Below are 24386 nucleotides of genomic sequence, written 5' to 3' on the forward strand. Positions count from 1 at the left end.
GAAAGCAAACACTAAATTTATTAGTCATAATTTCCAATTGAACAATAAATTCAAGAAAACCATTAATATTTTCTTCAGCTTCAGATCCTGAAAAATGGGGAAAAAAAAGAAAAAAACCTGGGTTGGTGAATTTTGCTTTCCACTCCATGTCTCTTGACAAAAAACAAGCATTTTCTTCTTTTGGTTGAGCTGAGGCATAACCTCTGAAGGAGATACATGAGCATAACAAGATCTTTACAAACACAGTTGCTGTTGTTCATTTATCTGGAACTATTATTTCTGAAGAGGTATATATAATTTCTGGAACTACATACAGAACTTACCAAATTATCCCGATTTTAAGAAACGTATAAAAAGAATAGAAAGGAAAAGAGAGAAAAGATAAAAAACAGCTTTGTAACAATCAATTACAAATTTCAATATACAAATTCATAAAGCAATAATCCAATAGGGAAGATAACACACTGATTGATAACTACTTGTTGTTTTATATGTTACTATTGTCAAATTAGCATAAGCATGCATAAAAGAGTACCTTATTAATAAAAGATTAATCTGGAAAAACAGGTTTAAGAATAAAAATATATAGGAAGAATTAGAAAGGCATTTATGGCTTTATATTATGACAGTCTAATTCACAACTTGACCTTGCTTGAAATTATTGTCAATAGCAATTACAAATTTCAGACTTCAATGTTAAAAGTGTTAAACAATAATTGGGTGGCAGAAAACTACACCACATACCTGGTAACTTGAACAATCTTGAAAACAGGATAACCAAAACCATCTACAGACTGCTATGTCTTTTATCAGCCGGCTATATAGACATAAAGAAATTAATTCCAATATCCTTAAAGTAAGTGGTCAACATTCCTTTGCATCTCAGGGCCTAATTATTGCATTTTATGATTCTAATCAAAGTTTTCAATGTTGAATTTATCAGTTATAGCAGAAGGCCCCAAGAATGAATATATATATATTTATATATATGTATATATATTTATAGCTGCTAGCACTGGATTCAACAAAAGTTATTGCTCCTCACGAAAACAACAGTGGTAATATCAGTGAATAAACTATTATTATTGTTCAAAGTATTTGTTTTATTCATCATGAAATTTATGAAAAGAGTAAAGAAAATTTCCTGTTATTTTTGACATGGGTACTTCAAAACATGATGCTAATTCACACCCTCAGTTTCATTTAAATCCTACATAAAAATTCGGGACTTAATAGTTACATGATAGACAGTAATGAAGTACCAGGTCATTGAACAACAAAAAGCATTGCCAATTATCATGTTTTCGCATGGTGCCCTACAGCTCAATGATCAAATTTTTGGATGAGCTCCACAGGGTAAAGATCAGTGTGATCATAGCCAGTTACCTAATAAACATAAAAAAGACTGATTACTGATGAGTATGTGGCCATTGTTTGAGGATATCTGGATGCTAATACCTGCACCATAAGTGGCAATGCAGAACCTATTCCACTGTTTCCAATAGACATATCTCTTCCACAAAAATATTAAATAAAAACAAAATTGTTTTCATATTCATTTCTTAGAAGCATCTCAAGAATCATATAACTGATAAATTACAGTATAAGCACGGAGAAAGTAGCACTTATCAGCTTAGAGTTTGATAGCCCAAGGGCCCTTGCAAACCATCCTGTCTTGTATCACTCCTTCCCATTAAGGAGGGCATCCATAGGAAAAGTTTCCCTAGCTCTTTGCCTATTGTATTAGGCTGCCTACCATTAATCCCAAATTTAGCTCTCTCAACAGCTTCCATTATATCTTCCCTTGTCAAAGTTTCAGCACCTGTAAAAAAAGCAGAGCAAGACAAATTATTCATGTCTCTTACTATAAGTTTACAGCTGAAACATAACCATTATTCACCCAAAAAAAAAAAACAGAAGAAAATGTAAACGAAGAAAAAGGTATGTGCATGCTGCAGAGGGGGTCTGCTTTAATGATGTTCAACAAAACTTTACAAAAAGCAATGATCAAATCTCAAAGTAAGACACGTAGTAGAGGCAATGCAATCTAATATCAGATGGTAATGACTATGTATCAGCTTCTCACCTCTACGAGCAGCAAGTAAAGCAGCTTCATTGACAATGTTTGCAAGATCAGCACCTACAAAACCTGGGGTCAAGGAAGCAACTAAGTCGGCAATAAGTTGTTTGTCTTCTTCTAGAGGAACTCCTCTCAAGTGCACAGCCAAAATCTTTCTCCTTCCTTCCTCATCTGGTTCCCCCACCAACACTTTTCTCGAGAAGCGACCAGGGCGACAGAGGGCTGGATCCAATGCTTCTGGCCTATTAGTTGCCCCAATAACAACCACTTTCATGTCTGACTCAAATCCATCCATTTCTGTCAGCAACTGCAGCAGCAAAAAACAAAAGATTTTAAAAGCCCATCAATAGCAGGAGAGCATCCAAAATTTCAGGATTTTACAAAAATTTTATTAAAAGTAAAAAACAAAACAAGAAAGAAAATTAAAATAATTGCAAGGATAACTCTTTCAGATTAAATAAGATTCTCAGATAGAACAAAATAAAAAACAGTGGTCTGATTCGAAAGAGCCATATTTACACAGAAGTGATAAATGTTTATTAAAGCTAGGATTTGATCAGAACAGTAATGAATTTAATAATATAAGTGAAAAGAACATAAGCAATGCAACCAGGGTTGAATGTTAAAGTGCCTGGTTCAATGTTTGGTCTCGTTCATCATTGAAACTTCTACCACGCTTCCCTCCAACTGCATCAAGTTCATCAATAAATATAATCGACGGTGCAGATTTCCTTGCCACATTGAAAAGGTCTCTAATTCGAGCTGCTCCTCTTCCAACAAACAATTCAACAAATTCACTAGCTGATACGCTGAAAAAAGGAACTCCCGCTTCTCCAGCTACTGCACGAGCTAGTAATGTCTTCCCTGTTCCAGGTGGACCCACTAGCAGTACACCTCTAGGCAATTTTGCTCCCAGTTTTTGGTAATTTATAGATCCCTGAAGGCATGAAACTATCTACAAAAAAGAATTTGTGTCAACAGAGCTAGCCAACAAAAACGTACTTCATTATTCATGAGAGATTCAGTAAACCTAGCTCACAATAATAAATATAAGAAACATCATCTCTACTATGACAACAATCAAAAACCTCTACCAAATTAGTACTTGCACTACAAAGAGCTAAATGATCTGAAGTATCTGCATAAAGGATTCTTTTATCACTCTGTCTCCAAACAGACCTAGAAGCTTCCATGATAATATAATACAAACAAGAGTAAGCCACAGAAAGGACACCCTGTTAGCAAACCCCCTGCTACATGACCTAGGGATCTTGTAAAACCAAATAATTTGACTTTTTGCTAACTAAGTGCAACATGTCAAGGGCCACACTATTATAATTGATATCATCAAATAAGTCTCAAATGCCTTAGGAAGCAAATAAACGCAAGAAGGGGAGATCAAAGGCATATAAGATATCTCTACATATTAACTTTCCTATTTCAAAACCCAGAAATGGACTTAGGCGTTGCTTGGTAGGGTGGATAGAAAAATAGAAAGATGGAAAATTGGAGGAGGAGAAAAGTGAAAAGATGGAAAACCTACTTTTTCTTTCCATCAGTATGCTTGGTAGGAAAGATAGAAAGTGGATTGGAAAAAACATTTTCTTTCCATCCATTGCTTGGTAGGGTTGAAAATGAAAGGAAAGAAAATGAAAAGTATATTATTTTATCATTACACCCCTTCTAAGTTAATTAAAATGGTAAATCTAAATAAGGATGAACAATTTTGTAAATATGCAACAGTTAACTCATACTTTTCCCCTTTTCTCTCCTCTAATCTCTTCAATTTGGAATGATTTGTATTTGTGAATGCGGATGAAAAGTGTAGATGCAAAATACTAGATATTAGATTCATGTTACTATAATACAGATAGTAAATCTTTGACATCCTCGAAAGTCCTAAAAGTAATATTCAATGAAACTATTGTTGCAGCCTTGCAGGTTTTCTAGCTTCCGTAGACTATATTATATGCAGAACGAATTTGAATGATTTCTAGAAAAGAAGCAAAAAGACCTCCTCATCATTAATTCCATATGCAGCCAATGTGAAAGAAAGTCTTGACAATAAAAATTAAAAGAAAAAAAAGTGATATTCATTTTATGAAACTTCAAGAGAAGTGCTTACCTCCATAAGCTCCGCCTTAGCAGTATCAACTCCCTCCACATCATCAAACCCAATAAACGGATTATTTGGACGCCGCTTTCTTGCAGGGCTATTAGCAGCAGAAAGTTGACGATACAGAAGCCACATCAAAGGTGTTAAAGGAACCCACAAGGATAGTATTGTTATTAAAGTACTCCTCATCGACATTAGAACTGACTGAGGAGCTGAGCTATAAGTTGTTCCCTTTTCTCTCATCAAACTAAGAAGAAATTTTTCATCATGATCAATTTTTCTTGTCAAATACTGCCACTCAGAAGTAGAAGATTGAGGGCTTGAAACTTTCTTAAATAGACCTTGTTTTTGCAATCGCCTACCTTCCACACCATCATCTTGTGCAGCCATATCAGTTACATTTTCAATTGATTCATTCACTGCCAAAGATTCTTCTTCTGAATTTTGAGTATCTTCAGCACTTTTAGAATCCATATTGAAATATATACGACGAGAACCCTCTTCTAGCAAAACCTTTGTCACAGAACTATTCTGGAGGCTTGTTATCAACTCCGAGTAAGGAACAATCTTAGGAGATGGCAATGCAGTTAATTTCAAGAACAAATAGCACATCGCCAATGCTAGAGATATTGTACTGCAGAGAGTAACTCTTCTTATATTCTTTCGTAGAAACATTCCGATATCATTTAACGTTGACCTAACCGAAACTCCCTTCATTCTTATTGTTAATAACCGCAACCTGGGATGCAATCTTAATGAAAATCTTTTCCTCACATTACTACTTTCTCTTTTCCCTAATAGGGTTTTCCTATCTCCATTATTTCCCCTCATCAATAACCTATTATGTGCCTTGCAACAAACTTGAAACCCCAATAAAGGAACCTCATTTCTTCTTCCATTGCTAACCAACCTAAACCTATTATCACCAGAAAAAAACAAATTCTGGGTTTTGCTATGGTTATAATTATATATTCTAAGTGAATGAAAGCAAAATGAACTACTAGAAAAGCTATTGTATCTCCTAAAAGACTTGGTTTTTCCACTTGCAATTACCGAGTTTTCTTTACTAACAAAAAATCCATTATTGCAAGCAACTGTGAAACAAGCCATGTCCCTAGTACATCAACAACTACAAATTGGGAAGAGAGAATACCAACTAAAGCTGCATAGAAGTAAGAGAGTTGATAGTTTTAAGCCAAAGAAGGGTTCTCTTTTACCTGGATTTAAGAGCTTGCCAACATGGGGATGAAACTGAGGAATGGAATGGACAGAGGGCTATTTCCATTTTCTCTCTGCTGGGTTAAGGTTCTTTGCAGAAGATCTAACGGCCTAAAGGAAAAAGATTATCCAATTTTAAGCTATGGATGGTTTGATCATATTCTTCTGTATGTATGCGTGGCCCCAAAACATGGATGATGTTTCAGGAGTTTGGGCTTTTGGGCATTCAACAGCTCAAGTGGGCCGGGATGTAGGTGTCTCCGACAAGTGGCCTTGAGTGTAATTTTGTGCACATTTTGAGGGCTTTTATTTTGTCTAGAGGAAAATGTCATTCCCGTTGTTGAGGTGCACTTTTCGGTACGGTAAACACTAAACACCACGCATAGAGCTTCGATTGGTTTGGGAAGAAGTCCAGCGGTAACCAATAACCAATCCGCCAATCTTAGCATTTTTTTTAGGGATGGTAAACCTATTTTGCACAATAGATAAGCTCCTCTTTGATCAGGCTGAAATTCCCCAGTAAGCGGCCCGGTATTTTTTTGTTATATAACTTTCAATATGGGTTTTTGATTTCTTTTCTCTTGATTCATTGACTAATTGGCGATTTCATGATAATACCCATTTCATAAACATTGATGGGTTTTAAGTTTCTCCCCATTATCTTCTTGTTTACATTTATTTTTATAATTTGCATGATTTAGCCTGTTGAGCCTGTTTTTTTAATTACTTGATTGTGTTTTTTGTTCAAAGTCTAATGGTGATTCCATAAAAAAAAAAAAGTCCAACGGTGATTGTTTTAGTGAAAAATGTTCAAGTTTTTGTCTTGTTATATATAACCTTATATCATCCTCCTTTGTTTAGCCTTTTGTTTCTTGGATTATACTTCCCTTGTTGTACATTGTTATTAGTATAATGAATTTGCCACATTGTTGTTATTGATACCATTTTCTATATTCATTACTGAATGTGATTATAATTTTTAAACATAAGCATGTGGTATGTGCTCATATTCTTTCAAAATCAAAGTTGTCATATATTTGCTTGGATGAATAGAAGGTTGTAAATATCATTTTTGATAGCTGCAGCCTGCAGTAAGGTCTGCCCATTCGATGCTTTCATTATTTTATCTAGACTGTCTGTGATGAATAGATTTGTCTTTTTAGAATTCACTTGCTTTTGTCTTGGCAAAAGTCACTGTAAGTGTCATCATTGATATCTCTTTCCGCTTTCAGATTCTGCCTGTATATGTGATCAAACATTTTCCCAGTGCTTTATCATGCCAAGGGATAGAAAGCTATGTGGTTTGCCTCTAGGCATGTCTTTGATTCTTTGAATTAGTGAAATGGAAAGGAGAAGAGCAATAGATGACTATGAACCAGGACCAGTTCCTCCGCAAAGACCCTTGGACAGATTTGGGTTTATAAAGCAGGATGTTAGTAACACTCCAGATGGTTTAGTGAAGAGTAGGTTAGCCGTTGAATACGAGAGGTATGCTTTTTCTCTAATGATATTTGTTCAAGCTCTTTTAGTTGATATGAGTGCAATTCTCCCTCTTTATGTTTTTATAATTTGTGCTAGCAAACATTATTATGTTTGTCATCTATGGTTGTTGAAATTTTTCAGGGAAGCTAGAAGGGTTAGAAAATGGAGAAAAATGATTGGGGTTGGTGGGAGTGATTGGAAACACTATGCTAGGAGAAAGCCTCATGTGGTCAAAAGGCGTATAAGGAAAGGAATTCCTGATTGTTTAAGGGGTCTGGTTTGGCAGTTGATCTCGGGAAGTCGGGACCTTTTGCTGATGAACCCTGGGGTTTATGAGGTACTTCTTTTAATTACTTGTAGGTTTGCTCATTCTCTTTTAACTGATGGTTTACTTATTATTTCTGAATGTTATGGCCTTTGCTTGACTTTTATTTTTTCGTCTTTAACTTGTAATGTTATTTTTGCTAAGTTCTCCAACACTCATGGGAAAAAATTATCCTCCTACCTACCTTGTTAGTATTTTTGTTTATCCTATGATTCATGCTTTCTATATCCTCAATGCAACCTTTGGGTGTTTAATGCTAACCTCATGTATGCTCTATTGTTTAACTTAAATTATAACTGGGGTTTGTCTTATTTTATGTATGGACATTCGTCAAACCTACTGTTGTAAGTTTTTTGTTTCTTATATCAAATTATGGTTGAGTCATCAAAAGAAAAGGAAAAGAAAAGAAAAAGGAATATTGTGTTTGATAAAATGCACCCAGTTCCCTCATCATTGGGGAATTTGAACACTACTTCAATTTACCAAAATTGGTTTTAATGCCAGACCTTGTACTTATTGGGAATGATGGCAGCTGAGGTTTTGAAAATTATAAATTTGAAGGAAACTTTCTACAAAAGTTTTTGATATGATTGCATGAAGCATTATTAGCAAGTTGCTAATAGATGGATTGGTAAAATCACAAAATACCTAACTCTCTTTCTGTGCCAGGATAAATTTATGATTGCTCTTGCTTGCTGTTACTATAACATTCTTGTTTTCATGAACTTTAACCTCAAGCTTTTATAGGCATGAGCTGGGAAATGAGTTCATCAGTTTCATCTTATAGTCTTTTAAGCAGGTTTCTGTAAATCATTTGATGAGACTGGTGTCTGAAAATTTAAATAGTGGTTCTATTTACTCCACCTAAAATCCTTTTTTATACAATTCCATGAATGGATTTATTACAGTTGGAGCTCAATCCCAAGTATTGCAATTTGTAACATACCATTTTGTTTGACAAATATGCTGGTTGACTCCAACATGGATTTCATTGGCAGAGCCAGGTTCAGTTATATCAGACCAAACCCTTTTAGACGTCATACACAGCCTAGTTTGTGAAATGAAAAACAGTTTTCAAGGGGTCATTTAGGGTTATAAAACTGTTGACGTTTAAAACAAAAGGATGGTTAAGAAGATTGGGGAACAGGGGTGTTGTTTTCCTGCAGGAGATGACTACTTTTGGCTTTTGAAGATCTGAGAAGAGTTCTCAATTTTTCGTGTTTTAAGTAGTTTAACTTTCATTCTAGTTTGTTTTGTATCTTTATGGATGCCAGCTTTTATCTGAATTTTGTATAAGGTCATCGAGTTAATGTAAAAATCAATCTTTAAAATTCAAACATCATTGTAAATTGCTTATGCATTGGCATTTCAGGGGATAATGGTGCCAACTTCCAAAGTATTTTTGTCACTTTATGTAACTTTTGGGTTCGTTGGATCAGGTGTTTGTCCTTCCCTATCTATCCTTGCTCATTATTTGATGGAGCAGGTTAATATATGGTTGGTTGATGATGATGGTCTGATTGCTGGAAAGTTATTTGCTCGTTTGCTTTTGAGGGAAAAAAATTGTTTTTCTCTTTTGGACTCAAACTGTTTTCTGAGCTTGAAGGGTTCTTTCCTTTTTCCTGTTTGAAATTTTTTTCTTCTACTGATAGTCTTCTTCTTTGTTCTTCATGTGCTTTGCTGATGAAACTTTATGTCTGTTGCAGCAACTTGTAATATATGAGACCTCAGCTTCAGAACTAGATATAATTCGGGATATATCTCGCACCTTTCCATCACATGTTTTCTTTCAGCAGAGACATGGACCTGGTCAAAGGTCCCTTTATAATGTTTTGAAGGCATACTCCGTCTTCGATAGAGATGTTGGCTATGTCCAGGTTTGTTTCATGTGTCTCAGCCCTCATATATTTTGTCCAAGGTAATAATGCTATTTTTTTGTTCAAAATGCAGGGAATGGGTTTTTTAGCAGGGCTTTTGCTTCTTTATATGAGTGAAGAGGATGCGTTTTGGTTATTGGTTGCATTACTGAAAGGGGCTGTTCATGCTCCTATGGAAGGATTATATCAGGTATTTCTTGTATTCTAAAAACTTATATTGCTATCTGAGATGCAACATTTTAGGTAGTTAATGGTTTAATGAGGAGTTAGAATAGATTGTAATTGCCAACAGTCTCTTACTCAGAAAATGACATGTGACTTTATAGTAGCTTATAGCAGCTTCTGGTGTCAGACTTTAAGTTCTCTCTTATGTTGATTTTATTATTAGTTCTGTGACTGGATCCATGAATTGTACCTAGATTAATTTTGCCACGGCAATTGTATATTTTAGATTATGAATGGGATCTATGGTTTTTTGTGCTTATCAGATATGTTAGTATGCTTATAGAGTATCTGCTCATATCTTAGACAATCTTAGTGGACAGCAGGGCACTGTGATGAAATGAACCAGTAATTTTGGACTTGTTTTGTACTTAACCTCTGTTTTCAGCCTTTTCTTTTTTGTCTTTTCTACTTTTTTGAAGTTATGTTCGTTTGAAAAATAAGAACTAGGCTCCTCATTTCTGCTTCTTCCAAAGAATCTCCCTTCCTTCGTTTTATGGTGGTATGTCATATTGTTTGGTTGGTTATGTACAACATTTGGCATTCTACTCTGGTTTATAAGTTAATTGGTATTCCTAACAGCTTTTTGAGGGAATAACTGTAACTCAACTCCCTTGGAATTTATTGTATGTTATCTGTTTAGGAGCTTCAATTCTTCTAGGTGCACCTCCTTGTATTTTACCACCTGCAGTTGGTGCATTTTGTTACTGAGCAGAGAGCCATATTTAAGTAGCAATCAATCAATTATATATTGTTTCTGTTGTTTGAAAATGTTGTATGCACTTGGTAGGTGGGGCTGCCTCTTGTACAACAATACCTGTTTCAATTTGAACAATTGGTGAGGGAGCACTTGCCAAAGCTGGGTGAGCATTTTAGCCAGGAGATGATAAATCCAAGCATGTATGCTAGCCAGTGGTTCATAACTGTATTTTCATACTCATTCCCGTTCCCTTTGGCTCTTCGAATTTGGGATGTCTTTCTCTATGAGGTCAGTTATTTGAAATTTGATATACGTTCCAGCCATACCATAAATTACATGCTACATGGCCTGAATATTGGTTTTGAGTAAAAAGAAATTCTTTCAGCAAAAAAAAAAAGAATAAATTTTTTTCTTTTTCCAGGGTGTCAAGATTGTCTTTAAAGTTGGTTTGGCACTTTTAAAATATTGCCATGATGACTTGGTAAGTAGTTCAGGATATCTTATCGGCTTTAGATTCAATTAGCTAATTTTTTTCTTCTGCTTAAAGATGGTGGTTATGTTGTTTCATCAGATAAAGTTATCCTTTGAGAAACTCATTCATGCTTTGCGTAACTTCCCCGAGGATGCAATGGATCCAGATACGTTGCTGCCTATGGCTTATTCAATCAAGGTTCTCTCTTGCTCGCATACACACACACAAGTATTCACAGCATTAAGTATTTTAAATTTCGTAATTAACATCATTCCTAAGATCTGCGTGCATTTTCTTGTGGCATGATGTCTCTCTCTCTCTCTCTCTCTCTCTCTCTCTCTCTCTCTCTCTCTCTCTCTCTCAGAGCTGGTGATGAACATTTATTTGAATTATGTAAAGATTTAACTTTGTAATATCATTTTTCATGCATTTGTTGATGAATATCTGTTTGATGATTTGCATATTGATTGTATTTGCTGATTTTATTGATAGCACGTGTATGAACTGCTCTGGCTTGAAATTTCTTGATTTGGTCCAATGTCTTAATAGTTTTGGATGCCTTCCCCATATTGAATAATTCACTTGTTTTGCATAGGCAATATTCTAAAACTTTGTTGAATGTCAGTGTGGAAATTTTATTATTTACTGAACAAGATTTTAGAAACTTTGAATGCAAATTAAAGGACTCTCAGAAGTATATGGTGTAAAATTGGCTAGGCGGAGTTTGTATGGAATATTTAAGAAATATATAAATCTTGCATCACCTGTTGCTTAGTTTATATGATGTTGCTCTTTATGGTAGTGTGAACAGCCATTTATTCAACTGTTGTTGTGAAAAGCCTGGTTTAATGTGTTGCTCAGGGCTAGGATACCCATGCTAATGATTTCTTGCACTAAAAACTAATGACTATGTTTTATCACTTCTACAGTACACATCGTGACTTATTAATAATTTCTAGTGCATTTGTGAGCTTAGTAATGAATTTAAGTTAATTACTATATATATATATATATGTGTGTGTGTGTGTTTGATTCATTATCAGGTATCCAGAAGCTTAGAGGAATCAAAAAATGAGTACGAGAAGAAAAATGGAAAGCTCATGCAATCTACAGAATTTATCAGGAAGCAGAAACAACTGCAATGAAGGTTTGCTCATCTAAGGGCAGGCTAAGCTGCCAGTCAACATGTGCATTCTTATTCTTACCATTATTTTCCATTTCTTGCCATGGCCACTCTAGTGTGTTAAGAAGCATATGCCGAACATTGACTTCCGGACGGACTGATTGTTCATTTCTCTCCTCTCGTCGGCGAAGCAATTACACTCAATTGCTTTCGCTTTCAGTAGTTGATGTGCTTAAGAAAGTCTACAGATTCATACCGTATGTGCTAAATCTTTTCAGACTGTAGAAGCAGCTGTGGTGACTTATAAACCATCTTTGGATACAATGATGGATCTTTGTGATTATTGTGTGAAAAAAAAAAAAGAAACAAGGAAAATAAAAAGAAGGAACTCAACTGAGAGAGAGAGATATATATTGTTTTGTTTTGTCCAAGCACTAGTTTCCAATGAATGCCTTGTCTTCGTGCTGTCTTTGCATTGTGATAAACTTATTTTAGCAATAGATGTAAGGTTGGTGGTGGCATTAGCTGGTGAAAGCAATCAGGGTGACTTAAAAGGATTATTGAGGGTATTTCATCGTCCAGTCTCGGCTCCAGATGTGAGGAACATAACATATGATGAAGGAAACTTTCCAGACGCCATTGGGATGTCACACATACCAAATAATTGTGTTTGAAAGTGCCCACCAAGGCTTCAATTCATCTTCTCAAATACATTTTTACTAAATCCTTTTGAAGAATTGCCGCTATTGTAATAAACTTGTAAGAAAACTTACAAAATCCATCTAATAGTCGTTTTACTTTATATATATATAATTAATGTTTTATGATTTTTAATGTTAAGAATATTTTAAAAAATCATGAAATATAAATTTTAAAGATAGAAAAAAATAAGAATATTACCTGTTCAAAAAAAGATTTAATTTTGGGACATCAAACAAGGGAAAAATTAACAAACAAGAAAGTATAATAATTGGTTAATTATCTTTATTTTGTTTTCATTTTCTCATGAAAAGGTTTTAATGATTAAATTTGATATTTTAATTAGCAAGAGTCGAGATTGAGAAGTATAAAGATTGAGTCACATTTATGGGATTTTAATTGGGTGGCATAAACATAACCGTGAGAATGTTCTCATTATTTGGGAAAAGTTGTTATTTTTGTTATCTTAATTTACCCTTAACCCTACCATTCATATATATATATATATATATATATATATATATAATTTTTTTTTCATTATTTGATANCACATTTATGGGATTTTAATTGGGTGGCATAAACATAACCGTGAGAATGTTCTCATTATTTGGGAAAAGTTGTTATTTTTGTTATCTTAATTTACCCTTAACCCTACCATTCATATATATATATATATATATATATATATATATATAATTTTTTTTTCATTATTTGCATACATAATTATTACCATTATCAGTTGAGAGGAAATTGATTATAAAAAATAAAATACTACCACTACTAATATTACCAAAAGCATTTGCTTTTTATTCTAATAATGAAAGCAAAAGCAAAAAGTCTTTAGTCAAAGAAGTTCAATGATAAAAAAAAATTAGAAAACTCTTTGAAAATGTCTTTTATAATTCTTGTAATATTTGTAGGCATTATTACAAAAATAATAAGTATTTTTAAAAGTTCTGAGCACTATTATAAAAAATAAAATTTAATAACTTCACATATTTTAAAATTTAAATAATTAATATTCAAATATTATGTTATTTTTATAATGATATTATTTATTATTTTAAAAGATTAAAATTTGAAAGTTTAAAAATTTACCTTCTTTCGGTTTATTAAATTTATATTTTTATATATAAAATAAAACTTTAATAAATATTTTCTTATATATACCAAATATAACAATATTATATTCTCAATAATAAATTTCCAATCAGTTTCATTCGTACTAAAAATATTCGCAATAATCAGATTCCGTCAAAACGCTAACTCTAGGATGAAATTAAAGCACCCTCCACCTACGCAACCGCTATTAAAGCATGTCACTGCCCTGCAAAAAGAAAACAAAGAGCTAGATTCCTTCTACCAAAAAAGGAAGCGAAATTAGATCAACTAATGGCTAACTCAGTTCCTCAAAACAACTCAGCCCGATTCTCACATACTATTTTCACCATTATCCTAAAGGGTCATTGGAACACTCTTTTGAAACCCAAAATTTGCACCCAATTAACCTCGACTACCATTAACTACCTCCTTTACAAGCTCTCCCTTTTCTGTTCCAGTCCTTCTCTTTCTTGGTCTTTCTTTAAATGGATCGAAATTTCTATTCCAAATTACGACCACTCTCTGCAATCCACGTGGACAATGGTCCATATTCTTACAAAACACAAACATTTCAAGACAGCACATAACTTGCTCGGAAAAATTTCAAACAAAGATTTCTTGTCATCAAATTCTGTTTTGAATGCTTTGGTGAGTACCCATTCGGACTTTGAAGTGAATTCTCATGTTTTGAGTTGGCTGGTGATATCTTATGGGAAATTGAGAATGACCCAAGATGCTTTACAGGTTTTTGAGGCTATGAGACTTCATGGTTTAAAGCCTCATTTACACGCTTGTACTGTGCTTTTGAATTGTTTAGTTAAAGAAAAATTGATTGATAATGTGTGGAAAGTTTATAAGAAAATGGTTAGACTTGGGGTGGTCGGAAATTTACATGTTTATAATGTGCTGGTTCATGCTTGTTGCAAGGGTGGTGATGTCGAGAAGGCAGAAAAAGTGCTGAGTGAGATGGAATTGAAGAGTGTTTTTCCTGATCGTTTCACGTATAATACGTTGATTGCATTGTATTGTAAGAAAGGAATGCATTATGAAGCTTTGTGCGTGCAAGATAGAATGGAAAGAGCGGGGATTAGTCCGGATATTATAACTTATAATTCACTTATTTATGGGTTTTGTAGAGAAGGCAGAATGAGAGAGGCTGTCAGGCTTTTTAAGGAAATTAAAGGTGTGAGTCCTAACCATGTGACTTATACTACTTTGATTGATGGTTATTGCAGAGTGAATGATCTAGGTGAAGCTTTAAGAGTGCGTGAGATGATGGAGGCTAAGGGGATTTATCCAGGAGTTGTTACTTATAATTCAATTATCCGTAAGTTGTGTGAAGAAGGTAAAATAAGGGAAGCAAATCGGGTTTTGAATGAGATGAGTGAAAAGAAAGTTGAACCTGATAATGTCACTTGTAACACATTGATCAATGCTTATTGCAAGATTGGAGACATGGGGTCTGCTATGAAAGTGAAGAACAAGATGGTGGAGGCTGGATTGAAGTTGGATCAATTTACATTCAAGGCTTTGATCCATGGATTTTGCAGGGTGCGTGAAATGGACAGTGCTATAGAGTTCTTGATCAACATGCTTGACGCAGGGATTTCTCCAAGTTATTCTACCTACTCCTGGCTTGTTGATGGATACTGCAACCAAGGCAATGAAGAAAAAGTTATGAAACTCCCAGATGAATTGTTGAAAAGAGGCCTTTGTATTGATGTCTCAGTGTATAGGGCACTCATAAGGAGGTTTTGTAAGCTAGAAAGGGTTGATTGTGCGCAAAGAATATTCACTCTTATGCTAGGAAAAGGTATATCAGGAGACAGTGTAATATACACTAGCCTGGCCTATGCTTACTGGAAAATGGGGAAGGTGAATGCTGCTTCAGATGTGTTAAATGAAATGTATAAGAGAAGGTTGATGATAACTCTCAAAATCTATCGATGTTTCAACGCTTCTTATGCTGATGATAATAGCATTTTAGATTTCTTTTGGAACCACGTGGTTGAGAGGGGATTAATGTCTAAGAGTATACTGAAGGATATCGAGCAGAGGAAGTTACAATTGTAAACTGACCTTGCAGATGTCTTTTCAGTTACATACTTGATTTGTGATGCTTTAGGGCATCCTGGTCACAATGAGACGCATCTCAAATAGCTTTCCATGTGGCTCTACAGATGTCAAGAAATGAACTGGTTTAAGTATAAATTTCTTTAAAACTTAGAAATGTGAAGCACCAAATCGCGGTTTCTATTGCTTGATAGTAACTTGCGTTCTGGCTAACAAAATGGCCAAAGACCAAGCTGGTGAGGCCAATGGCCAAGTTCAGGTAACCTTAGTCTCTTTGTTTCTTGCATACTTAATAGTTATGAGCATGATTATATTTTGTGATATGTGCTATAGACAATCATATTGATATGTTTTTTGTGTTTGCTTTAGGAGAAGGCTAGTAAATGGTGGACAGGACTGTCAATCCTACTCACTCTGCCTGGGAGTAAATGCAACTATGCAAGAGGCATACATATTGACTAAGAATTATACAATGGCTTTTACTGTTACAACATATTCAGCACAATTATGTAGAGAATACTATTTCTTTTTTGTGTCTTGAATATGAAAAGACAACGACTCAAGGATATTGTTATTTTCAGAGATGTCTTGGGAATAAAATGTCTAAAAGTATAGAAAATAGTATTTTTGGCATTCTCAAATTGAATTGCAGAAGGATTTTCACAGTGGATATATTGAGTTCGTAAAGCAGGAATTTCTAATACTACAGAAGGCTTATTGAAGGGTAGGACAGCCACCGAGTATTAGACGTATTCTTGTTCTTTGGTGGATTTGCTTTTGATTCTATCAGTTGATGAGTTCTTCCATGCTGATAAACTAGTTTGCAGTGGTAGTCAAAAATCTCATGGAAGGAAAAAAAAGTTGAAGGCATGGAGGAGCATGATTGCAGTTGAAAGGGGTGATTGAAAGCTTTATGTGGGACAAAATCTAATATGGTTAAAAGGTGTGTACAGAAGGAGTTACTGATTCTTTAAGGGGTCTTGTTTAGTAGCTGATCTCTATAAGTTGAGACCTTTTGCTGATGAGCCCTGGGTTGCTACACTGTCCTGTAGATTTGTTCTTACCTCTTTTAACTTATTGTTATATTATTCTGAGTATGCTGGCCTTTGCTTAGCCTGATATCTTAGATTCTAATGTTATTTCTGCTATATTCTTCTACAGTTTCATGAGAATATATTGGTAGGTTTGTTCCTTCTCCACTACCTTTCTCATCTTCATGTTATCTCTATTTTTCTTGTTCAATTCTGTTTCTCTTCCTTGTAACACTTGGGTGCGAAGTCCCAACCTCATGTTTGCAATACTGAATTATTTTAAGCCATTTTGTTAAATAGTCAGTCTGTTTCAGTAACTTAATCATGGGATTCCTACTCTCTCTTTATTTATAGTTTTTCTATGTTCCTTATAGTGAATTGTCATATTAAAACATTCTCAATCATTCTCAAGTTCCCTCAGCAGTATGGAACTATGAAACAGCTTCAAATTTATTCCAAAATGAGTTTTAATGCCAAACTGCGGTGGCTGAAGTTTTGATTTACCATTATATTAGGAATATCTGGATACTGCTGACAGATGAATTGAATAATATTAAAACATTCCTAAACATTCTTTATGCTGCATAAGCTTGTAATTGCTCTTTTATGCTTTTAGCCTGCCATGCTTTTCCCTGTGAACATTTAGCATTGGGCCTGTGTGCAAAAGGTTGATTGGGGAAACTTGTAGATCAGTTTTGTCTCAACATACTTTCTTAGGCTGCTTTTTTATAACTGCTTGACATACAGCATGATGTGGGATAAAGAGTGCTTAGGGTTAAGAAGATCTGGCGAGTTTCTTATGCTTGTGACTTTGAACCTGCAATTTTTCTGGTTTCTTTCATGTCTTCAGGAATGTGAGTTTGGACTATGTTTTACATTAGCCAAGTCTCTAGGAGACGAAGCTGATATTTTATATGCTGTCTTCTAAGATTACAGTTGAAAGCCTAAGAAAGTTCCTAATAGTAGTTGTTTAGTTTTACATTGCTCTTTCAATCTTAGAATGCCTAGTATAAAGAGCTTGAGCCTCTTAATGGTGTGTTCGTAAATCCTTGAATTGCTGAAGCAATTGGAATTAGGGTGAATTGGTTGGGTTCATTTTGTAGATGATAAAACATGCCTTTCTTCCAAAGTAAAGAGATGCTAATGTGAGTAGAGGTTTGTTAATGCTAACCAGCTCATTGAGATGCTGTCACTGGTTTGGCATCCTTATCTTCCAAGATTCTTGTATTGAATAATAGTTAAGTAATAGTATACTGCTAACTTAATGTCGTGACTTAAGACAAGTCGGCCTTGCATATATCTATATATGTTACTTGCCAGAGATGCCTTCTATACAATTCTGTCACTGTCAAAGAAGCATTCCTTCTTGGTTGATTTATTCCTAATTAGCTGTGTCGATACTTTTATTACTTGTTACATAAGAAATATCCTTAGTCCACGTTTACAGAATCAAAGGTGCTTATGGATTACCTCAACCTAATCATAGTTATCTCTTATTTATGTTTCAAGTTTACACTTGAAATTCATGCATGATTTCAAATCAGTAAAACATGAGATAAGTCTTGGATTTACAACGATTTTTTGTCACTTAATAGAAATATCTTTTGGATTAAAAATATGAGTCCATGATTAATAGTATTAGAGACTACTCAACTTTTCACCAATGTCAAATTTTACATAAAAAAAATACCAAAAACAAAATAAACTCGATTCAAAATGAGTTTTTTTTTTTTTTTTATAGGTGAAAGAATCATTGCAACAAAATTGATGCATAATTGGGTTAGAGAAAATGTCTCGAATTACACATCAATAAAAAATAAAATAAATCTTTAAGTTTATATGTAAGAGTTACTAATATTGAGTTCAACTTACAAAACCATCAAAATATGAAAAGCTTACAACTATATATTTAATGCAACTCAAGTTGCATGTGCTCTATTTAGTGGTTTGGTATATTGTTGACAATGACACTATTTGACAATCTAGTAGCCATTATTATTATTATTATTATTATTATTATTATTAGTTCATAGCACTAATTAGAAGGCATAAATTTAGAAATTGTCATTACAATCTTTGCATTTAATTAACCTCTATGATAGGTTTAGACCACCTGACCCTACCCCTAAGCCTTGCTCACCCACCTCTATACATTGGTTAAAATTAAATATTGTATTTTGGATACTAATTTTTAACATTTTAAAATTTATTTTAAAATTAATAGATGTAAACTTAAGCTTGATTTAAATTGAGTAGAATGTACAATTTTAGATGGAGAACTCGATCTTTTATTTTTTTAAAAAAAATTCTTATTATATTTAGATATATTTTTAAAATATTTTAAATGTAATTTATTTCAAATTTATCACTATTATCACTTTAAAATTTTTTTCACATGCAAAGATAATTGATCTATTATATAATATAAAAGTTTAAATTAAATATTTAATTTAAAATCAATTCACAATTAAATAAGAAATTCTTATTATTTTTATATTTTCAAGATATCCCTTGGTTAACGATAATTTTGTCATAATATTAATATGATATTATTACTTAATTTTTACGTTTCTGGCGAAGCCGGAGACTGAGTACGAAGGAGACTGGGCTGAACCCAGTACGAAGGACCGCTGACCGCCTACAGAGCGTAAAGACGGAAGAGTGGGACCCCAAATGTCTTACTATTTTTGGAAAAAAAAGGACGGGGGAAGGGCAATAATGTCAGTATGAAATAATTAAAGGATCTTATTGATTCGGGGCCTCAGATACTGTGGGCCCCAAATTTAGGAGGAAAAGACAAAGCATGGAAAGGAACAGAAGAGAGAAAGGACAGAGAAACCCAGCTCAGCTGACAATCACATGTTGTGCCTTGTCAGTCGTTGCGTGGATCATTCTGTACTCCCTTAGTCAACTTCTTATCACTATCTCCTCCACCAATGACCATGTCCACATGCATATCCCAATTCCTTAAACTTAGCCAAGCCACTCCCCTTTCCTATTTATTCTTCTCATTGTCCTGCCGAATGACTCAATTGCCCTCATACTGTTTATAGATTTTTTAAACAAATTTTAGAAAAAATTTTGAATCTTGTTTTTGGAGAGGAGATAATAATTGGGAGAGTTCGGACCGGTTTAGGTCGGACTGTTTTTGGATTCGAGTTTTTTTAAGTTCGGGTTTAGGTTCTCTTGAGTTCAAAATTATTTTGAATTTGGATCGTAAATTTAAAAGAAATTGAGTTATTTTCAAATATATGTGAGTTGATTGACATTTTTTATAAATAATTAAATGGAGTAAATAATTTCATTTTCACAATAGATATCAAGTAATATATTTGATTAATTTAACAAATTTAAAATTAAAATGTGTTAAAATTTTGAATTTTAAAAAATATTTATATAAATGTAAATGATACTATAGTTTTATCTATATCATGCACTCAATATCAGATTTTTTTCTGCTTTTTATATTAATGTTTTTAATCATTATAACTTTTCAAAAATTTCTTCTTTTATTTAACTATTGTTTTCGGTTTGAACATAAAATATGAAAATTAACATTAGACGTAGTCATACAGACAAATGTTCAATTGAAGTGAATAATAAATATTATTAAAAGGGTACCGCATAAATTATAAGAAATCTAAAATCATGATATTTAAAACTAATTGATATAATATTGTTTTCATTTTAAAAGTCAAATAATTAATATAATCCTATTTTTATATGTTATTTAATTATATTATTAGAGTTTTATGTTGGTTTATCAACTGAATTGGTGTCATCATGACTTGTAACTCTAAACTCAGCAATTGACTTTAAATATTAGTATAGATTTATGTATGCATAAAATAAAATAATTAAATACCAAACATATTTTTATATGCAATGCCCATAAATATTTAAGCAAAATTTCAGTAAATTTGTGGTATATAGATAATTTAAAGAAATACACATTTTTATTACATGTAAATACAATAAATATTATAATCATATTCATGCATATTCATGTATTATTTTTATTTATTATAAATTTAATTTTTTATATAATATGGTGATACCTATTCATTTTATTTGCATTAGGGTATTTCACATCCACTGTGTGTGTGAAAGATTTAAAAGTCTCTTGAAAAAGGAAAAGAAGATAGCTATTTAAAAATAATAGATAGAGGTAGTTTTTTTAAAATGCATTTTATAAGAAAAATTAAAAACTCATAAATTCTTAATTTTATATTTATTATTATGATATTACATAATTTTATTAGCCGAGTTGGTATCACTTCATCCTTGACATCAAGCTCAACAATATATATATATATATATAACATAAAAAAAAAAAGCATAATAGAATAATGACATTAAATTTTTTTCTTCCATTTTTACCAATATTTTATCAAAAGGTTATATTTTGTAAAAAAAAAAAATATTTATCCCATTTAACAATTTAATAATTAATTGATTAAATTTTAAAAGTTTGTTAATGAACTTCTAGAATTAAATTCTCACACTTTATCTAAATTTATCATTATACTTATAAATAGATAGGGCGCATCCTTATATATAATTAATAGTTAAGATTTTTTATGCTATAATAATAATTAGGATAAAAATGGTATATAAATTTTTTTATGGAAAGAATGAAAAATCGAAAAAGAGTTAAAATCCAACCAAAAGATCGTGTCTTCGAGCAAAATTCATGTAAAAATTAAGGGTACGACCGTAATTATCGGCAGGACTTACGGGTAGATTTCCAAAACTCATCCGCAATTATTTGCGCCACAACTACCTCTATAAAAGGCCACCCACAACTTTCTGCACAAGCCTCAGAAGAAAAAGAAAAAACAAAGAAACCAAATAATTCTGCAAAAAGAAAAAGAAAGCACCCTCTGATTCTTAGTCGATTTCTATCGGATTCTTTTTGGGTTTCTTTCACTTTTTCCAATAGTTTTCGAATTGGTACGTTTAATGATAATTCTTGTTTATTTTATCGTTTTTATTGCTTGTGTTTTTGGATCTTTTTTGCAATTGTTTTGGTAGATTCATTGATTGTGATTTTCTTTTTGAGTTTCAGGTTTTGATCGAAAGGTTCAGAAAAAGGGTTCTTCTTGGAGAGCTACTTGTTTTGATTGTTTTACATTGTGAGTATTGCCTTTTCTTCAACTGAGACTATTATGTTCTTTTATGCGTTTGATTTTGTATCTTGTTCTGTTTCTTTGTTGATAAGTTATGTTTACTATTGTGTTAAGGGAACGAAAATTCAGAAGCCCTTTTATGTGTTATTGTGACTTAGGTGATTTCTGCCTTGAAAATTGAAATTCTGTTTTTTTTTTTTAATTTCGGACAAAAAAAGTTTTTTTTTTTAAACTCTCCAGTTTTTCCCAAATTGCTGCTTGCTTTATCGCTTTAGGAAATTGGCATTATTTCAATTGTTTCAGTAGAAAAAAAATCAATGGATATAGTGCGTATCTGGTGCTGAAAACACCCTGCTGAATATTTTCTTTGAATGGTTTTTAACCGTTCCTCTTAATCTCTGCTGAGGAATTCGTTCTGCTTATGTTAAAAAGCACTCGTACAATTATACTAGCATGATACTTTTTCTGTTAAGAAAGTTAATATACTCGTGCATTTTTTTTAATTAGAATAGTTATTGTTTTACCCTCAAGAAAATGAATAAAAGATTAGATTATGCTCTTGCTGTTTATTATTATAAAGTTTTGGAAATCGAGTTGATATCTACAGCTTGTTGTCTCTGATTTTGAAAATTGCCATGTCCACAAAAGAAAAATGGAGAGGAATAATATCAATTTTAGTACTTCTTTGCTTGTTTTCACCACCTTGTGAATGTTGCTTGGTGCATCTTAATTATTTACATTGTCCTGGAGTATCTTAATTTATTGATTCATCATTTGCAAAGTTGTTTTAGTGCTTAATTTATATTTGGGTGGCTCTATCAGGAAAGACTGAATGATCTAATGGAGTCCAAGGGTGGGAAAAAGAAGTCTAGTAGTAGTAAATCTTTGTTCTACGAAGCTCCTCTCGGTTACAGCATTGAAGACGTTCGACCTCACGGTGGAATCAAGAAATTCCGATCTGCTGCTTACTCCAATGTGAGTTTTTGTTCTTGAATTTTACCTGGTCTTTGTTTCATCATATAAATACGGATGGACCCTTTTAATTGACATTTTCTGATGCTTTATTTGTGCAGTGTGTCCGAAGACCATCCTGAGTTTCGTGAAGTTTTGACTTAACCCCCAAAGCCTCAATCACACTGCAAATACTCTAGTCTGTTTCCTTCCTTACCTCTTTATTCTCTCATTCTTCCTTCTTGCAATACCAGTTGTTTCTTTTTAAGCCAAGATGGCCTTCCCTGTCTCTGCAATTGGATTTGAAGGCTATGAAAAGAGGCTCGAGGTGTCATTTTTTGACCCTGGTTCATTTGTTGATCCTCGAGGGATGGGCCTTCGCTCCTTATCCAAAATACAATTGGATGAAATCCTGAAACCAGCTGAATGCACAATCGTTTCTTCACTGTCAAACGATCATGTTGATTCATATGTTCTTTCTGAATCAAGCCTCTTTGTCTACCCTTACAAAATCATCATCAAGACTTGTGGGACTACAAAATTGCTTCTTTCGATCCCTGCCATTCTGAGGTTTGCTAACAACCTTTCACTTTCTGTACGGTCTGTGAGGTACACTCATGGGAGCTTCATATTTCCTGGGGCTCAACCATTTCCACATCGTAACTTCTCTGAGGAAGTAGCGATCCTTGATCGCTTTTTTCTTAAGCTTGGTTCTCGTAGGAAGGCTTATATTATGGGTAGTTCTGATAAAACAAAGAAATGGCATGTTTATTCAGCTTATGCAGAAAGGAGTGGTCATTCAGATCCAGTTTATACTTTAGAAATGTGCATGACTGGTTTGGACAAGAAGAAGGCATCTGTCTTCTACAAAACACATGTAAGTTCAGCAGTGTTGATGACTGAGCATTCAGGTATTAGGGAGATTCTTCCACAGTCCCAGATATGTGATTTTGAGTTTGACCCTTGTGGTTACTCCATGAATTCAATTGAAAAGGATGCAATATCAACAATTCATGTCACTCCAGAAGACGGTTTCAGTTATGCAAGTTTTGAGGCAGCCGGTTATGATTTTGAGACCGTGAAATTGAATCAGCTGATTGAGAGAGTTTTAGCTTGTTTCAGGCCAACTGAGTTCTCTGTATCTTTGCATGCTGACGTCAATGGAGATGTACTTGATCATAGGATCCCTCTTGATGTGAATGGGTACTGTTGTGAAGAAAGGAGATTTGATGTGCTTGGGAACGGCAGTTCAGTCATTTACTACAGCTTTATTGGTGCTGATGTCTGTGTGTCGCCTAGGTCTATTCTGAAATGTTGCTGGAGTGAGGATGAGAAGGATGAGGAAGTTGGATTTCGACCTGTTCCATACCATCTGAGTGCTCTATAGCTTTGGATACTGGACATTGTAGGGGTGAACCATGAGTCCAAGAGTCAATGTGTTTGAATGCATACTGTTATGGAAAAAAGAGCTCCTGGAGTGCTGCTAAAGTAAGGATGAGAAGGATGAGGATGTTGAACTGAAATTATTTTTAGTTTATATATTTGTTTCTGTTGTTTTTCTATAATAAATGTTGTGGGGTTATGTGCAGAGGAGGCGAACAGCTTAAGGATTTATCTACGCATTTGACAGTTATTTTGGAAATGATTTGGGTGCTAGATATCACTGGAGCTTAATTTAAATAAAGTGTGCTATTTGTGCTACTAAAATTTTCATTGCATTTATTTAGCATCACAATTATTATCTTATAATTTGACCTTTTTCTTACTTTGATATACATGTGTTTTTG

General features: G+C 33.5%; 5 protein-coding genes across 6 annotated transcripts; 4 read left to right on the forward strand and 1 right to left on the reverse strand.

Annotated features, from left to right (window-relative positions):
* LOC18602156 (probable inactive ATP-dependent zinc metalloprotease FTSHI 3, chloroplastic) lies at positions 1494 to 5546 on the reverse strand. Its single transcript, XM_007033358.2, has 4 exons — positions 4206 to 5546; positions 2712 to 3035; positions 2087 to 2387; positions 1494 to 1822 (listed from the first exon to the last, which is right to left on the reverse strand). The coding sequence occupies exons 1-4, from the start codon at positions 5304 to 5306 to the stop codon at positions 1629 to 1631; spliced, it is 1920 nt and encodes a 639-aa protein (XP_007033420.2). The 5' UTR covers positions 5307 to 5546; the 3' UTR covers positions 1494 to 1628.
* LOC18602157 (EVI5-like protein) lies at positions 5738 to 12100 on the forward strand. 2 transcript variants are annotated; one of them, XM_018119767.1, is made up of 9 exons: positions 5738 to 5945; positions 6647 to 6902; positions 7038 to 7233; positions 8928 to 9098; positions 9172 to 9288; positions 10111 to 10308; positions 10442 to 10501; positions 10592 to 10690; positions 11536 to 12100. In XM_018119767.1, the coding sequence occupies exons 2-9, from the start codon at positions 6757 to 6759 to the stop codon at positions 11635 to 11637; spliced, it is 1089 nt and encodes a 362-aa protein (XP_017975256.1). In that variant the 5' UTR covers positions 5738 to 5945; positions 6647 to 6756; the 3' UTR covers positions 11638 to 12100. The 2 variants fall into 2 exon arrangements, with proteins under 2 accessions (XP_017975256.1, XP_017975255.1); XM_018119766.1 differs by having other exon boundaries at positions 5748 to 5933.
* Positions 13597 to 16803, forward strand: LOC18602158 (pentatricopeptide repeat-containing protein At5g38730). The gene is made up of 2 exons (XM_018119202.1): positions 13597 to 15747; positions 15858 to 16803. Exon 1 carries the CDS (start codon positions 13707 to 13709, stop codon positions 15486 to 15488), a length of 1782 nt encoding a protein of 593 aa, XP_017974691.1. The 5' UTR covers positions 13597 to 13706; the 3' UTR covers positions 15489 to 15747; positions 15858 to 16803.
* On the forward strand, positions 22477 to 22764 carry LOC18602159. Its single transcript, XM_018119217.1, has 2 exons — positions 22477 to 22623; positions 22722 to 22764. Exons 1-2 carry the CDS (start codon positions 22489 to 22491, stop codon positions 22740 to 22742), a joined length of 156 nt encoding a protein of 51 aa, XP_017974706.1. The 5' UTR covers positions 22477 to 22488; the 3' UTR covers positions 22743 to 22764.
* LOC108660413 (S-adenosylmethionine decarboxylase proenzyme) lies at positions 22779 to 24370 on the forward strand. The gene has a single exon (XM_018119205.1). The coding sequence runs from the start codon at positions 22874 to 22876 to the stop codon at positions 23984 to 23986; it is 1113 nt and encodes a 370-aa protein (XP_017974694.1). The 5' UTR covers positions 22779 to 22873; the 3' UTR covers positions 23987 to 24370.

The sequence above is a fragment of the Theobroma cacao genome, chromosome 4 (genome assembly GCF_000208745.1).
Source record: "Theobroma cacao cultivar B97-61/B2 chromosome 4, Criollo_cocoa_genome_V2, whole genome shotgun sequence".
Lineage (NCBI taxonomy): Eukaryota > Viridiplantae > Streptophyta > Magnoliopsida > Malvales > Malvaceae > Theobroma > Theobroma cacao.

Excerpts from the sequence above, each read along its gene's own strand:
- LOC18602156 (XM_007033358.2), bottom strand. The coding sequence starts at position 5,306 with ATGGCTTGTTTCACAGTTGCTTGCAATAATGGATTTTTTGTTAGTAAA. Across the intron at positions 3,036-4,205 it reads CTAAGGCGGAGCTTATGGAG|ATAGTTTCATGCCTTCAGGG; the intron begins GTAAGCACTTCT and ends TCTTTTTTGTAG. Across the intron at positions 2,388-2,711 it reads GAGACCAAACATTGAACCAG|TTGCTGACAGAAATGGATGG; the intron begins GCACTTTAACAT and ends TTGCTGCTGCAG.
- LOC18602157 (XM_018119767.1), top strand. The coding sequence starts at position 6,757 with ATGGAAAGGAGAAGAGCAATAGATGACTATGAACCAGGACCAGTTCCT. Across the intron at positions 9,289-10,110 it reads CTATGGAAGGATTATATCAG|GTGGGGCTGCCTCTTGTACA; the intron begins GTATTTCTTGTA and ends TGCACTTGGTAG. Across the intron at positions 10,309-10,441 it reads GGGATGTCTTTCTCTATGAG|GGTGTCAAGATTGTCTTTAA; the intron begins GTCAGTTATTTG and ends TTCTTTTTCCAG.
- LOC18602158 (XM_018119202.1), top strand. The coding sequence starts at position 13,707 with ATGGCTAACTCAGTTCCTCAAAACAACTCAGCCCGATTCTCACATACT.
- LOC18602159 (XM_018119217.1), top strand. The coding sequence starts at position 22,489 with ATGGAGTCCAAGGGTGGGAAAAAGAAGTCTAGTAGTAGTAAATCTTTG. Across the intron at positions 22,624-22,721 it reads GATCTGCTGCTTACTCCAAT|TGTGTCCGAAGACCATCCTG; the intron begins GTGAGTTTTTGT and ends TTATTTGTGCAG.
- LOC108660413 (XM_018119205.1), top strand. The coding sequence starts at position 22,874 with ATGGCCTTCCCTGTCTCTGCAATTGGATTTGAAGGCTATGAAAAGAGG.